The sequence below is a fragment of the Hyaena hyaena genome, unplaced genomic scaffold (genome assembly GCF_003009895.1).
Source record: "Hyaena hyaena isolate Hyena2069 unplaced genomic scaffold, ASM300989v1 scaffold_90, whole genome shotgun sequence".
In the NCBI taxonomy this organism is placed as follows: Eukaryota; Metazoa; Chordata; class Mammalia; order Carnivora; family Hyaenidae; genus Hyaena; species Hyaena hyaena.
Window position 1 is genome coordinate 1,335,521 of NW_024080722.1, and position 16,574 is coordinate 1,352,094.

General features: G+C 46.0%; 1 protein-coding gene across 1 annotated transcript; it reads right to left on the reverse strand.

Moving 5' to 3' along the window:
* Positions 1-598: 598 nt before the first annotated feature.
* Positions 599-16,198, reverse strand: LOC120233436 (protein CutA homolog). The gene is made up of 6 exons (XM_039234673.1): positions 16,125-16,198; positions 11,881-12,029; positions 6,847-6,906; positions 4,618-4,663; positions 4,309-4,358; positions 599-934 (listed from the first exon to the last, which is right to left on the reverse strand). Exons 1-6 carry the CDS (start codon positions 16,191-16,193, stop codon positions 832-834), a joined length of 477 nt encoding a protein of 158 aa, XP_039090604.1. The 5' UTR covers positions 16,194-16,198; the 3' UTR covers positions 599-831.
* Positions 16,199-16,574: the final 376 nt, after the last annotated feature.

The following is a 16,574-nucleotide window of genomic DNA, read 5'->3' on the forward strand; positions in this document are numbered from 1 at the left end:
CAGACCCTTACCCCACCCAGAAAACCGTACCTCAGCTCAGAGGAACAAGTCTGAAAATCCCCAGTCTAGCAGTTCCACAGGGTTCTTTCCTACTTTAGGATGCTTGGTCTCAGTGTTCAAGTGACTAGGTTAGCACCATGGGCTCAGAACCTATGTCTCTAATGAGCAAGGCTCCAGAACCTTCTGATACCTGTCACATTCACGCTAGGGAGGCGTCTAGACCCACTTCCAACCCAGGAGGCTGTGTCTAAGCCCCAATACTCCCGCAGTACTGCCTCCACTCACAAAGCCCATTCCCACCATTCAGGAATAATAAATACCATCTTTGGCTGTAAGAAATAACCCTGCTTGTCCCTGAAATTCCACCATTAGCAATTCATCCTTCTGGATAAAGTGCTTGTCAGCTCCCCTAGAAGGTGATAGTCATCCCACACAGCAGATGAACAGGTCACTAGGTCCATTCTTCCTGCATCCTGGGTGCTCAAGGTAGGCCCAGTGACTACAGCAGAAGATGGCAGATGTCACCCTCACTGCCACTTCCCCTTGCCCCACCACATAACTGCCCTCGCAGTCCCACCCCCTGGCCACCTTTAAGCACGAAGCACTCAGAGACCAGTTCCACTGGGCTGCGTGGCCCAATCAACCCGGCCCCCTCCTCCAGCCTCAGGGGCCTCAGACCTCCACCTCCTCAAGTTCCTTAGCTCTTCTATGCTGATGCAGATACAGACACAGACTGCGGGGCTGCGAGGAGGCAGCAGGAGGCCCCCTCCCCGGGGGTGCAGCGCTGCAGGCCAGAGGCGGCCAGCGGGACCTGCGACAAGCCGCCCCCACTCAGTCCTCTCCCGTGCCCTCGTCCAGCCACTTCAAGTAGCGCACATCTCCTTGGTCCATGGGAAGACTGAAGACCTCTGGGACTTCAAAAGGATGCATGAACCTTGGAAAGAAAGCAGAGCCCTGTGAGTGACTATGATTAGAATCAGCCTATGCAGTTAAACCCAACTGGCCGGCCTCCTATGAGGCGCCCTGCAATCTACCGCGGTCCACCTGCCAGCCCAGAGCCCGCTGCTCCAAGCTGGTTTCCCATCAGGCAACAAGTGATGAGGTGGGCCAGATGGCTTTAGAGTCTCCCAGTCCTGGGTTCCAGTTCCAGGCCTGCCTCTGATAGCTGTGTGACTGCGGACAAATCACTTAAATTTCTCCAAAGGGCATACAAAGAGGGTGTAAAAATATACCTATATGACCAGGCTGGTGAGGAATAAGTGAGACGAGGCATATAAGGCACTTACGTGGTGCATTAACGGGCACCGCATGCATTCATTTATATGTTCGTTACTGTCTGTATCACTATCCCACACTCTTCAGTGTGCCTTCCCCAAACAACCCCCTGTATCTCTGCATCCTTTTCTCCACCAAGAAAGTTCTCTGTTCATCACTTACAAGCCTATCTATCCTTCAAGGCCCAACTCAACCACTGATCTCCCAGGGATCTTCCTTGACCATCTGAACCTACAGGAAGTTCTCCTTTCTCTCTGTTCCTTTCACCTGGCCCTCAGCACACAGTGCAAGTTCTCTTCACTTCTTAAACTAAAGAGATAAGAGGCCTTGGGCCTCAGTCCCCATCTGTCAAATGGGGAAAATAATCCCTGCTTCCTTTCCAGTGAAGGAGGCACTATAAAGTTCCCATGAGATAGCATGCTTAGTAAATCCCAACACATGCACGCATACTTAAACATCTGGAGTTGGGGTGACTTTATCCAGTGACCAAGGATAATGAATTTTCTTACTTCAGGGCACATGTCAGTGTATATGTTTGTTTTCTGCTGGTTTTTTTTTTTTTAAGACCTTATTGGGTTTACTCAATGATTCACAAACCAAGCAGCACCCCTCTAGCAAATAGAAAAGGAGCTCCCTTAGGTATGTGTTTTTATTAGCAGACATACAGAACCCAGTTTGTGTATGAAGGCAGTATTTGGACACACAGAATAAGACTATTTTAACACGTTAGTAGTAAGGGCTGCCGCTGATACAGCACTTTGTGTGTACACTTCACATAAATTCATTCCAATATGCCAAACAGCCCAAGGTGCTAGTACAGTCCCCATTCTACAGATGGGGCAAGTGAAGAACAGAAAAGGTGAATAGTTCACATGCCCATATTATGCTACAAAGAGCAAGTAGAGAAGCCAGGATTTGACCCTGGAGGTCAAGCTCTGTGGTTCACTCCCTTTACCATGAAGTTGCCCCTCACCAGTTAATCTATAATTTCTTGACAGTGTTGGTTCTACCAAAGGGGCCTTACTCCCCCACCTCTGCTAAGGTGGTAACCTGGGGGCCTTCTCTGCTGTGAGATTTGAGATCTGGGTATAGCCTGGCTTCCTAAGAAGTGAAGGAAAAGGGTTTCATCATCCAGAGAGGAACTTGCATCCCTGGCTACACATTAGAGTCGATATGGGAACTGAAGAATACCATACTTGATCCCCATGCCAGATGAATTAAGTCCGAATCTGAGGTGGGGCCTACACTGGTAGTTTGAAAAATGCCTCCAAGTGATTACAGTACACAGCTGGCACCAAGAATCACTGACTTTTTTTCTTTGAAACAGAGAGTATGCATGTATTAGTGAGGGGCAGAGAGGGAGGGAGACAGAGGATCCGAAGCTATGCTGACAGCAGAGAGCCCAATGTGGGGCTGGAACCCATGAACCATGTGAGACCATGACCCAAGCTGAAGTTGGATGCTTAACTGACTGAGCCACCCAGGTGCCCTGAGCATCACTGATCTAAGCCAGTGCTTCTCGAGCTTTACTGTGCATAGGAATCCCATGGGGATCTTGTTAAACTGTAGTTTGACTTATTAGTTTGGGGTGAGAGTGAGGAGGCAGTCCTAGCAAGCTTCCAGGTGATGCCAATTATTCCCCAAACCACATTGTGAAGAACAATCTAGACCAGCAGTTCTCAGAGTGAGGCCCACTGATCCCTGGGGAATTCTGACACTCTGCCAGGTCCATGGGGCCAAAACTATTTTCAGAAAAATACCAATTTTTTTAAATTGTTTTAATGTTTGTTTATTTTTTGAAAGAGGGAGAGGGAGACACAGAATCTGAAGCAGGCTCCAGGCTCTGAGCTGTCAGCACAGAGCCCGATGTGGGGCTCGAACTCACAAACCATGAGATCACGACCTGAGCCAAACTTGGACATTTAACTGACTAAGCCACCCAGGCGCCCCTGAAAAATACTGATTTTCTATTAATCTTCTTACTGTGTGGACCTGTGCACTGCTGGTGAGAACAGCGTCGGCTGTTGGCCAACAGACTGTTGGCCCCCGGGTGTGCGGCAAGGCAATGGCACCGTACCATGAGATCCGTCACAGGGCTCTTCACCGCAGATTTCATACAAGTCACTTTCACTTAAGAACATCCTCTATAAAGCAGTGAAGATTACTATTGCTATTACATTTCAACCCTTGACTGCATTTCTCATTCATGTCATGTGATGAAATGGGAAGTTCACACTGGGAAGTGCACACTAAAGCACTTCTGCCATATACCAAAGTTCAATGTTGTCTTAAACCTGCCTGCCTGTTTGAGCCGCAAGCCAGACTAAACAAACTACACTTTTTTTTTCATGGAACACCATTTTGACTTTCAAGCCTGAGTGACCATAATTTGTCTGTCCTGTTTACAAATGCTGGTTACTGAGGTTTGAGCATTAGGCAGACTTTTTTCTAGTATGAACAAAGTGAGACCATCACTCAAATGAAGACAACTGATATCATTTGCTGTGGAAAAATTCATGTTTTCAAGCAAAACTTGAAAGTTTGAGTTTATCATCATGAGCATGAAAGTGTCCCTGTACTTAAGAGAGAGTATGTTTTCTGAGGAGATGCAGCTTTCTTGACAAGCCAGATTTTGCTAAAATGTAAAATGATACCATTTTTCTCACTTTTTTGTTTCTTGGAAAATATGGTTACTTTCCATAAGAACACATTACTGATGTTCATATAGAACAGTTTTGTTATTATAAGTGAACTAAAACATATTTTTAATTTCTCAGTTTTAATTTCTAATGCAATAAACTTTAATGTAACCCATATAAAGAAAGCTCCTCTGGGTCCTCCATACTTTTTAAATGTATAAAGGGATCCAAAGACCAAAATCTTGAGGACCACTGTCTCCACTCACTCACTCTCATTTTATAGATGGAGAATCTCAAGGACAGGGTTGGTGACTAGGCTCTAGGTGTCTTGCTTTTCAAGCCCATTCACTTAGTTCCCAGGAGGTCCCTGGCTGAGAAGGCAGGCCAGCATTACCTGATATAGCTGGACAGCATGCGGACCTTGGAAGTCTTTGTCTTTATTAGCTGTAAAAAAAAAAAAAAAAAAAAAAAAAAAATCCCTGCTTTAGGAAGGGCCTCAACCCCAGCTGTGCAGCTACCCATCCATCTGGCCATTCTGGAGACCACATTCGTCCAGGTCACCAGGCACCTAGGGCACCTGATGTGGGGCAAGAACCTCAAGCAGTTGATCTTTGCTCATTTTTAATTGGAACCTGGGAACAGTCCTTGGTCTCACTCTTCACTGAGGCCCCAACCACCCCCCACCTCCGCCATCCTCACTCACCAACAGGAACTCAGTGGCTTCTTCGATTTCTCCATTCCAGAAGTACCTGGAGAAGAGAACAAAACCAAATTATGAGGCTCACAAGATGAGCCCAGGGAGATGACAAACCTGGCCCGATTAGGTGACTTACTAAGGTGGAAACATTAAAATGCTTCCAAGCCCACACAAAAAAATGTCTACAATTGGCTAAGTCCCCAGAGGTCATCTACTCCAACCAGTCTAATGCATGCTTCTAGCAGCTGTCTAAACATTCCTGAATATTCTATCTCTTGAAGGCCGTCGATCTGCCTTATAGGCTTTCACCTGAGATGGTTTTCCTTATGGTTTGCCAATGTCTGCCACTCAGCTGTTTTCTCTAACTTCCTCTTCATGTGGAAACTCCTGCTTTCTCTCCTCCAAAGTGGGCATTTCCAGCTCTTTCTATGCTCATCCTATACTCACAACTTCCAGGCCCCTCCCATCCTTTGGACTGGTGCTACTTTTATCACTCACTCTCTAAGTGGAGTGTCTACAAATGGATAACTAAAAAAGCACAGGAGGCTTCAGGGGAAAAGTCAGCTTTGTAACATATGGAAGGAAATAGGCCCAAAAGTGAAAAAAACAAAGTCAGTAACGATGTTCAGAAAAGAGCAGAAAAACAGCATCACTGGCAGGGAAAGAAATTTGGCCTGAGAATAGCTACACTGACCCAGGGCAAGCCTAAGAGGACCTAGGCCATCGGCACTGTGGTGAAGGGATCAATTATAAAAATGATGGACATATGAAGGGAATGCAGGGCTGAAATTCTGTTCTAGCTCCCAAGCACTGGCTTTATGTGAATCACCTACATAATTTTTTTTTTTTAATTCAGTAAGCCAAGCCCGACCCCCAGGGAGAATGACTGAGTAGCACCAGGATGGAGCTCAGGCCTCTGAAACACAGCCACGTATGGCTGTGCTGACAGCTCAGAGCCTGGGGCCTGCCTTGGACTCTGCGCCTCCCTCTCTCTGTGTCCGTCTCCTGTTCGCATTCTGCCTGTCTTTTTCTCTCTCTCTCTCTCTCAAAAATAAAGATAGATAAATAAATAAACAAACAAACAAATAAAATAGCCACACTTGGGAACTATAGCTATAGATGATGTGAGCCGCTGAGGGCAGGGCGTTGTTGGGGGGTGGAGGGAGCTTTCATTACACAGCACTTTCCTGCTCTGACCTTTAGAGTAGGTATTATTTCTCTCCCCCTCCCCAACCAGGGGAGAAACAGGCTGATCAGAGATATCAAGGCATAAGACAAATCCTGCACAGCTAGTACTGGGATGCTGAGATATTTTGATAAGAGAAACAGTATAACCAGGATTAACTAAAGTGAGGGTGTTAACAAAATGAAAGGCAGACACCACAAAGAAGCACCTTGTCATAGAAGCTAACCTCTGAGTTTTCCACAGAATTCAAAAGCAGCAGGAATTATTTTCTTTGCTATCCCTAATAGGCTTACTCAGGGATGGAATGCCCAGTCTGACTTATTTTCTTTTTAAATTTTTTAATGTTTATTTTTGAGAGGGAGGGAGAGAGAAAATGAGCAGGGGAGGGGCAGAAAGAGAAGAAGACACAGAATCCACAGCAGGCTCCAGGCTCTGAGCTGTCAGCATAGCATCCAATGTGGGGCTCAAACCCAAGAGCAGTGAGATCATGACTTGAGCTGAAGTCGGACACTTAACTGACTGTGCCACTTAGGTACCCCCAGTCTGACTTCTTTGATAATAGCAAGCTAACTAATTTAAACAAAGAATGTTGGTTAAGCATCCAGCTCTTGACTTTAGCTTAGGTCATGATCTCGTGGGTCAGGGGTTTTAGCCCCGAGCTGGGCTCTGTGCTGGCAGTGCAGAGCTTGCTTGGGATTCTCACTCTCTCCCTGTTTCTGGCCCTCAGCCGCTCGCATGTTCTGTCTGGCTGTCTCTCTCTCTCTCTCAAAATGCATAAACTTAAAAAAATATTTTTAAACAAAGAATGTGCAAACAAGATTCATTGTTCCTAAACTATATTTTTTTCCTCCCTTCTGTTTACATAGCCTATTTTTGCTTTTATTAGTTGACATAAATCCACTAATTGATTTCCTCTGAATATAAATTAACAATGAACTCTTCATCAATCAAATGCCTTTGAGTTGTTCTTTAACAATGAACATTAGTCCATTGCTCTTCCCACCGGCCAGGACCTGACCTAGCACTCCCTCATTCTTCCACAGACTCACAGAGAGGATGCCATGGGCAGGATGTTCACAGAGGCAGCCAGCTTCTTATCCAGGATAGCCCTAAAGCAGACAGAGAGAGAGACCATCACCGAGGGAAATACCCAACATCTTAGGAAAAGGGACATGGGACAGGAGTTCCTGGGAATTACGCAGGAAACCAGAGGCTAGTAGATAACCATTTAGAGTGCCCCTTCCCCTAAAACCAACACATTCCACAACAACCAGGCACAGAACTTCTAAAGACAGTGCTATTTGTAAGTCCTCCCCTGGGTGGGGAGAAAGGTAGGGAAGTAGCTAAGGGAAGGCAGTTTTAAGGCCAGGCCCAGTCTGCTTGTGGAAGGGGAAGAGATCAGCACTGGACAGAGCACAAGACCGAGACTGAGTTCCTGGCCCTGCAATGGATGGCTGTGTGACCTTAACCATGTTCTGTCTTTCATTCCAAGAAAAAGTATTCGTGAATCTGAGATAGGCATGTCCCCTTCATTCAAGCTGCCTCTTCTGCTGTATAGTTCTAGTAACAAGATAGGTTCAGTCAGCGGCTTCCAATCCTTTCACAGCCAAGAACTCAAGTTTATTCTATCACCATCTCCTGCTTTTAACTCCGGATATGTACCAGGCTGACACTGCTTCTGATCTGTAGACACCCACATGACCACATAGAACAGACATAAATCCAAATAAAAGCAAAACTCCATCATATCTCTTTTCACCTTTCATTTTGGAAAGGTTTCTACCACAGCCCTAAGAGCACAATCATCACCCTTGCAGACCTCTAAGATTTTTTTTTTCCACAGACCATAGGTTGGAATTCCTGGTCTGATAGTCTGATTCTGGTGCAGAGCCCTGGTGAACACAATCACATGTGCCTGAATGAGTACAGGTGTCACGGAAATAGGAGCACGACCAAATTGTCAATGTGAAGAGGTGTTCCCAGACATCAAAACCTCAAGCCCTCAGAATCAGGCAGGCCTTGGCAAACATTTCTCAAGTCTCAGGCAGCCAACGGGGCCTGATCTATTCTCTGAAGTGCTTGAACCCTGCCAGGGAAACCTCATCTGAGCCCTGCTCACTGATCCCTCATGCCCTCAGCTGTTGCCAAGAGTACTGACCTACTTTCTCTTCCATGAGTTCCAGGCTCAACACTGTTCTATTTAAGCCTCCACATTAACATGACAGTCCCTTGGAAAGTTCCAGAGATAAATAAATCCCTGGACTGTAAGGAGAGACACATGGCACAAATCCGTTTAAGCAACTGCTGCAACTCTTGCTCACTCAATCGTCCACTGAGAAATTACATTTTATTGGTCCTGACGGTGGCAAGGAAACACAGGGGTTTAAACCTTTTAAAAAAATAATCCCAGTGTCTCACAGGCCGAGAATGTAAGCTCCTCAGAGACTGTCACAGCAAGTTGTCCATGGGTAAAAGACTAGAAATATGGAGGGCTATGGCCAAAAAACAAAACCAGAGTGTGAGAGCAAGAAAGAGAACATTAACTGACTGACAACATACACACACACACACACACACACACTAAGATAAGCAGCGAGTCACAGGTAGGAGCTTTGTCCTCATGCTCATTTGAGGAGAGCAGAAGATAGAGAAGCATAGCACCTCGAGAAACTGCCAAATCCATAGCCTAGTGAATCACAAACCACATACATGGTCTGGCTGTCACAGAATTTAAAAAATTCTTGATTTTGTTACTAATATTTACTATCAGGATATTTCACACTCAAAAGCTAAGAGATTACCAGGGCATCTGGGTGGCTCAGTCAGTTAAGCCTTCAACTTTGGCTCAGGTCATGATCTCATGGTTCCGTGGGTTCGAGCCCTGCATCCGGCACACTGATATCAGCACAGAGACTGCTTCAGATCCTCTGTCCCTCTCTCACTTTGTCCCTCCCCTGCTGTGTGTGTGTGCATGCACACACTCTCTCTCTCTCAAAAATAAACATTAAAAAAAAATACAGATGATCTTGCTTCTCACCAGAAAGTGAGTCTTGTAACATTGGACATCCTGTCCTCCAAGGTCACATTTAACTAGAGCTGAGCAGTGTCTATTCCCTCGAGGTGTGACATCCACTTCTCAGGTCAACACTGTTCCCACTGCCCTCCTTCCTCCCAATGCACAGGAACAGTCAGGGCTGTTATCCACCATCGCCCTCCCGCAGTCTACCCCAGCCCACTTTGCTCACTTAGGGGCCTGCTTGTACGTATTTGTGTTTGCGCCCCTGCTCTGATCCACTTCCCTCTATATGGAGGTCGAAGCCCAGAGAAGGCCATATGTGCAGTGGGCAGCAGAGGGGACTCTAGAATCCAGGTCTTCTGATTCAACATTCAGGATTTGTACTCCAGCCCCAACAAGAGATGTTTCTAGTTAATCTTTCTAGCTAAGAATGTGTCCGTCAATGAAGAGATCTAAGGACACTGCCAGCAACCAGAACTGAACTGACCCAGAACTGAGAGGCAGCAGACCAAGCTTTAAAGTACACTAGAGAAGAAAGACTACCGACATGCAGCTGAGAGACCCGGTCTCAGTGCTGGCTCTGCAGCTCAGGCTGGGCTTCCCGCCTGCTCCTGGTGACGGGCCCTCCGTCACATGCCATCGACTCTGCTTCTGCAAATCCTGGGAACTACACCCACTGGCCTCTTTTCTATCCAAACCATTAATAAAAAATACCAAACAAAACAGGCTGAATGAGAGCGCCACAGACACATTCCTAAAGGCTCCGCTTCAGACTTCCAGTCCCACCGGGTGGACTAAACAGATGCTCCATCCTCCCTGTGACACCAAAGCCTAGAAGCGGCAGGAAATACCCATTGCTCAGCCAAGCCAGCACACGGTAAGAACACGCCATGTACCAACGACTGTGAGGAAGCCCCAGAGAAAAAAGGGCAGCCCTGAGACCTGAAAGGGAGTGCGCAGGGCAGCTGCCACAGAAGAGGCACCCACCAAGGGGGGTAGCTGGGATGTCACGGCAGAAGCAAGTGGACCCCCGAAATCTCCCAGGGCTCAGGCAGCGGTAATGGAGTGTCTGTCCCCAGACAGGAGCGGTAAGTGTGCCAGATAACCAGTGAGTAGGGCACCCCGGCCAGGTGAACGATCCCCTCAGTGTGCATTCACACCAGAAATAGCGCTGTGTAATTAATGCCAACTGCTTGCAGCCATTCTGCACTTCCCCACAAGCACTGACTAAAAGATGGGAGAGGGCACAATTAAACACAAAGTAATTGAGGAAGGTCAGTAACCAAGAGAGACAAAAACTCAACAAACAGAAGAATTTACACAAGAGAACCAGTTAATAGGACATTCGAAACCAAGATTTTAAAATAAGTAGAACTGTGTATACTTGAGAGTTGCTGAGAGCAAATCTTCAAAGCTTTCACCACACATATAAGAGAACTACGGAAGGTAATGAACGTGCTAATTAACCTTAATGGGGTAATCATTTAAGTGTTACATATTTACGTTAGGTATCATGTGGTACACCTTAAATTTACACAATGTTGTGTGTATGTCAACTGTATGTCAAGATAGCAAGAAAAAAATTACACATAAATTAAGTATAACAAGTATCCATCGAAAGATAAAGCAAGGTTATTGCATCCATAAAATATGATCAAGCAATTATGTAATAAGAGCAGTTGGTTAAACTATTTTTTAAAAAACCATAATTGTTTAAACAAAAAAAAAGCCTATAGAAGGGGTGAATAGCAAAACAGCTGTAAAACAAGTAAGAGAGAACACTGCTCCAAAATTCTCCCAGTATGTGGAATAAAGGAACAGAAAAATGTAGAAGTTCAGTCACCAAGAGCAAATTCAACATCTACCTAACCAGGAGTTACAGGAAGAGGACACAGAAAGAATAGAGAGAGAATATTTACCAAATGAATAGTCGAACATTAAGATAGAAACTCCTAAAAAAAAAAAAAAAAAAAAAAAAGGAAGGTTGCCTGGGTAGCTCTGTTGGTTGAGCATCCGACTTCGGCTCAGGTCATGATCTCACAGTTGGTGAGCTGGATAGAGCCCTGCATCGGGTTCTCTGCTGTCAACACAGAGCCTGCTCCAGATCTGTCTCTCTCTCTGCCCCTCCCCCACTCACACTCTCTCTCCCTTTCTCTCAAAAACAAATAAAAAAAACTTTAGGGGCGCCTGGGTGGCTCAGCCAGTTGGGCGTCCGACTTTCGCTTAGGTCATGAGCTCGCGGTTCGTGGGTTCGAGCCCCGCGTCGGGCTCTGTGCTGACTGCCAGCTCAGAGCCTGGAGCCTATTTCGGAGTCTGTGTCTCCCTCTCTCTCTGACTCTCCCCTGCTCACGCTGTCTCTCTCTCTCTCTCTCCTAGAAATAAATAAAAATATTAAAAAAAAAAAATTTAGTGAGATCCAAGTTACTGGGGTAAGAACTGTACATATTTCCTCTCATTTAATCCTCACAACAGCCCTGTGAGGTAAGTGGCATGACGCTATGTTATAACTGAGAAATCTAACGCTTTGAGAAAGAAAATGCTTGCCCAAGGTCACACAGTTAGCTAAGTGGCATAGCCAGCATTCAAACCCTGAACGTTTGACTGTAAGTCCAGTGCTCTTTGCACCATGCCATAGCTGATTTTAGAAATCTGCCAAATAACTTGGAACAGCCTCCCCGTCCTCCCTTGTCATGGTGAGCACCTTTGGCACTAAGCTACGAGAACATCTCCAAGAAGAAAGAGAGTGGAGTCAAGAATTATAAGACATAAATTCTCAACATGCAGAGTTCTCCTGTCCTCTGACCTTAGCACGTTGGGCAAGCCACCTAACTCTCTGTGCCTCGTATCCCTTAAATGCCCCCATGTGCCACTCAACATTTTCAGGCCCAGTAGCAGGATCTGAGGGGGGATCATTCAGCCATGTTCCTCTTATCACCCCAAGCAGATAGCTGTGTAGTAGACACACAGGGTTGTGAGAAGCAAGAGAGGGACCCTATAATGGCCACCGTGGAGCCTCCTGGTAGCTCCCCCAGCCTCCCGGGGCAGCACCCGAGCCTCTTCACCATACCTGGCAATATCTCTGGCAATCTGCTCGTTGGGACAATTGACAAAGACGACGGAGTAAGTGCCGGATAGGTAGCTGCCAGTGACGGCCGAATGGAGCTGCAGGCTAAGGGTCCTGAGCACTGGATAGGACAGGAAAGAAGCTGTCAGGATCTACATGGTAGGGAAAGAAAAACACAGGTCAGCAGTGACATGGCCAATTCACTATCTGCCAGCTCAAGCAAATGGAACCAAGACTAAGCATCATTTTGTCATCCCCAGTCCCCTCCCACAAAATAATTCCTGGTATCTGTATGGAGTGGCAGTGCATAAACAAAGTTTTCATGCCTAAATATTTTCCACTGCATTTTGCAGTGGTAAAAAATGATAAAGAAATAGAGATCACGTAGCTTTTAACTGGTGAAGCCACCATTAGGAATCAAGTCTGGATGAGCAGAAATCCCTTCTTATTGTACAGAGCCACTACTGGAGGTAATGCCAGTTGGCAACCACTGAACTGCTATCATCCCGTGGAGATTATTATGAATGATAAGCTCTTACATCTATTGACGTTTAGGGAGTTAATTTCCCCTCCATTCATTTGTTTATGTACAGGCACTGTGGGTAGTCCAGTGGAAAAGGTAGCCTAATTCAAAGTAATGTGACCTGTATTACTTTGGGGGTAGGACCTGGAGGCTGTACCTGAGGGAGCAGAAAAGCCTTCACAGAGAAGGCACCATCTAAGCTGGATCTGACGCAATAAGTAGGTTTACAAGAGGAGAGGGAGGTACTTCTAGCAGATGATAATATATAGAAACTCAAGAGGTATTTAGGGACAGATACCTAGTCTGCAGGTATGATATCAGGAGGAAAATAAGACTGGCAAGACTAATAAAGATAAGGGTCAGACAGAGGAGTCTGGGATTTATACTCATGTGACAGGGTGCTTTCGGAGGTTTTTAAGTAGGAGAGTAATAAACATGGTCAAGCTGAGTAAAGTACAGCAGGGAGAGGAGGGACCAGAAGGCGGTCTATTTAAAAGGCCACTACAATGTTCTAGGAAACACACCCTAACATCTTAAGCAAAGAAGATGGCAGTGACGATGTGAGAGCAAAAGACACTCAAGATTAAATTATTCTTACTATTTTAATGATCAGCTTTAAAATAAGAGGAACTGGAAACAACTGATGAATGGTCTCCAATCTGGGGCTCTCTGATTGGGGGATACCAAAGGGCCATGAAGAGGTTGGAGGCAACTTGGAGGGGGCACACTGTGACTCAGGCAGGGCTGAGCAGGGGCGCGCCTCTCCTGCCTCCCAGCCCAGGGCTCAGGCCTCACTCAAGAAAGCCTCTGTTCTCGCACGCCTTCCACATCACTGCCTGGGGGCTGGCTCCTACTTCGTGGCAGGGCCTGAGCAGCGTTTTATGTCCTGAGCTTCAGTTTGACTAGAGGCCTGTCTGGGTTGGGCTTCTCATCCCCTCCCACCACCTGCACCAACACCTCCAATTCAAAATACCAGTCCTCTGAACTAAACCAGTGACCGTGCAAGAACGAAAGAACCCGGCTTTGCAATGAAGCTTTTACTGCATGTGTACGTTTTTTAATGACAACTCAATTAGAGTATAAGAAAAAAATTAAAACACTAGAGAGCAGTATTTAAATTCTATTGCCAGTACTGCTAACTGCCTGTGGTGTTCAACATGTTACTGCCTCTCCTTTCTATAAATGTTATCTAGAAAATGGAGATCCTGACACTTGTGTTGCCTACTTCAGAGCTGGCGTGGGTTCAAACCAGATAAGGAAACTACTACTTTACAATCACGAATTCAATAAGAGAAGCGACCATGCTTCGCTCATCACTGTATCCCCAGAAGAGTTCATGGCCATGGCAGGTTAATACTTGTAAACTAGTGAATTAATATACCAGCAAAGTGTGGTTATTAAGACTGACTAGCCTTGTGAAGTAGATAGGGCTTTTGAGTCACCCACTGCTGGCTTTGAGCACAGAACTTGAACATACTGGAACACTGTAAGGTGTCAACTACATGACTCTAAAGTGGCTTCCAGCACAGACTCTAAACAAAAGGGCAGTGGGCTAGCCCCCAACCAAAAAAGCCATTCCTATGGAAGATCCGGGACATTTTGGCCAGCAGGTAGCAGCGGAAACAGAGCTAACAGGATTAACTATAAACTCACCTAAAACGTGCTGGAAACTCTCATATGAACTCACAGTCAAAAGGCTAAGAGGTAAATGGGCCCTCAGGTATTATCTAAGACAACCCTCCATTTACCACACAAGGTAACTGAGACAGAACATAAAGAAACTCTGATAGAACCAAGACTTGAATCCAAGAGCCTTCCTCCCGCTGTGGATTCTGTGAACTGCAATGACCAGGAATGGGTCTAGTGGGCGCACGTCAGCTTCACATACTCCAGTAGTCCTCAAGTGGGGCAATTTTGCCTCCCCAGGGGACATCTGACAATGTCTGGAGACAATTTTGACTGTCATAACTGGGAAGGAGATGCTATTGGCATCTAGTAGGTAGAGGCCAGGAGTGCTGCTAACATCCTCCTGTTCATTGATCACAGTGAAATATAGTTGTTTATACATGTCTCCCCCATTGGGCATGAGCTCCTTAGTCCCATTCATTTCTACATCCCCAGCACTTTACAACCCTTGACAGAAGAACAGATGTGAGAAACGTTTGTGGACGTACCTACCAAAACCATATCAGAAGCATGAAAGGTCAGTTTGGAACCAAGGGTGAACTACAATATATTACAAAGTGGCATTCTATGAAAGCAAAATTGGGGCGCCTGGGTGGCTTAGTCAGTTAAGCGTTCAACTTTCGCTTAGGTCATGATCTCGCGGTTCGGGGGTTCGAGCCCCGCGTTGGGCTCTGTGCTGACTGCCAGCTCAGAGCCTGGAGCCTGTTTCAGTCTGTGACTCCCTCTCTCTCTGACCCTCCCCTGCTCACGCTGTCTCTCTCTCTCTCTCCTAGAAATTAAAAAAAAAAAAAAAGAAAGAAAGCAAAATTGATGGAAAATACACACATCACAGAATTCCCCACTAAAAAATTATAACGGAAAAAGATCTACTATGACTTTTAAAGTCTTTATAACATTTTCATCCTTACTTTTTAACTCTACACTTTTCCCAATTTTACATTTGTTTAAAATATGAACCTTTCAGTTTATATTTCATTCTGCCCTTTTCCTTTTTTGTCCTGGAATATTTACACAGCTCTTAGGAGGTTATGATTGACTTTATAATCTGTGTTAAGACAGAAGAGAAGGGTGGCGCCTGGGTGGCTCAGTCAGTTAAGCGTTCGACTTCGGCTCAGGTCATGATCTCACAGTTCGTGGGCTCGAGCCCCGCGTCGGGCTCTGTGCTGACAGCTAGCTCAGAGCCTGGAGGCTGCTTTGGATTCTGTGTCTCTCTCTCTCTGACCCTCCCTTGATCATGCTGTCTCTATCAGAAATAAAATAAAACATTTTTAAAAAATTTAAAAAATAAGAAGAGAAGGGGCCTCAGAAACCACCCAGGGGTTCTAACCTTGTAATCAGCCTAGTTTTAAGGAATCTAAGATACTCTGGAATTGAGTGCTACATTGCATTTATATACATTTTCCTTGGGTACAAATCCAGAACTTTTTCACACATACACAAATCAAGAAAACTTACAGTTCTAAAAAGGTTATGAGCCACTGATTTGTGCCAGTTTTTCAGACGGGGAATGTAAAAGCCAGAGAGGGGAAGAAATCACCCAAAAGATAGTAGCGAGGTTTCTGACTCTCCCCTACAGTTCTTTCCACCTCCAGCTCAAACCCCGCCCCCACCAGTGGTTCTCTGTAGCCACTTGCAACCTCAACATTTTACGCTATTTCAGAGATGAGAAAACAAAACTTTTTCCCAAATGCGGAAAGTGATATGGTAACCACAAGAGAAAGAGGCCAAGAATCTACCCTGCGACCCACAGATGAGAACTCACCAGCGACACCCCTTCACCTCCCAGACAATTCTGGCAATGAAACACAGCCCAGGCACTCGGCCTCACAAGGTGGGGAGTGAAGGATCGCTGGGAAGCTTCAGAACCATGGTAGGACCCAGGTAGGGTCTCCAGCGAGCTTCCCTTCTGCCTCCTACCTGCCTGGTCCCAGCTCAAAATCCCAGGTGCAGAAAACAGAAATGCAGTTTCTTCCCTCAGTCCCCAGGTTGGGCATTTAGGAGTGAGAGAGTTCACAGAGTCGCAGCATGGGGCACTCACCAGGAGGCATGTAAGGACAGAGGGCCGCAGGTAGCCTGACAGAGGACACGGTGAGCCCAGCCTGTCCATGGCGTCACTGGTAATTTAGTAGCACAGTGGCGAGCTGTGGCCTCAGGCTGAGTTGCAAGCTGATGGGCGGGCACTGAGGGCCTAAAGTGCCCTATCCCCTCACCACCTGCCCTCCTGCTCAGCCAGGCCCCAGCCGGGCTGGCCAGAAGGAGTTAGTGGAGGGGGCAGGGAAAGTGGGAGTAATTATTCTCGCTGGGCATTCCCTTCCTAGAAACAAAAAGCCCACGCACCATATGTGGACCTATAGCCCCTACAAAAATAAAAATAATAATTTTCTCTCCCACTGCAACAATAAAAAAATGATTTAAAAAAATCCCTATGTCCCATGTGCAGATAAAAAGATTGAAGTTTCTTAGACCTATAAAATTTTCAGAAACCACA

Excerpts from the sequence above, each read along its gene's own strand:
- LOC120233436 (XM_039234673.1), bottom strand. The coding sequence starts at position 16,193 with ATGGACAGGCTGGGCTCACCGTGTCCTCTGTCAGGCTACCTGCGGCCC. Across the intron at positions 6,907-11,880 it reads ATTGCCAGAGATATTGCCAG|GGCTATCCTGGATAAGAAGC; the intron begins GTATGGTGAAGA and ends TGTCTGCTTTAG. Across the intron at positions 4,359-4,617 it reads AAGCCACTGAGTTCCTGTTG|CTAATAAAGACAAAGACTTC; the intron begins GTGAGTGAGGAT and ends TTTTTTTTACAG.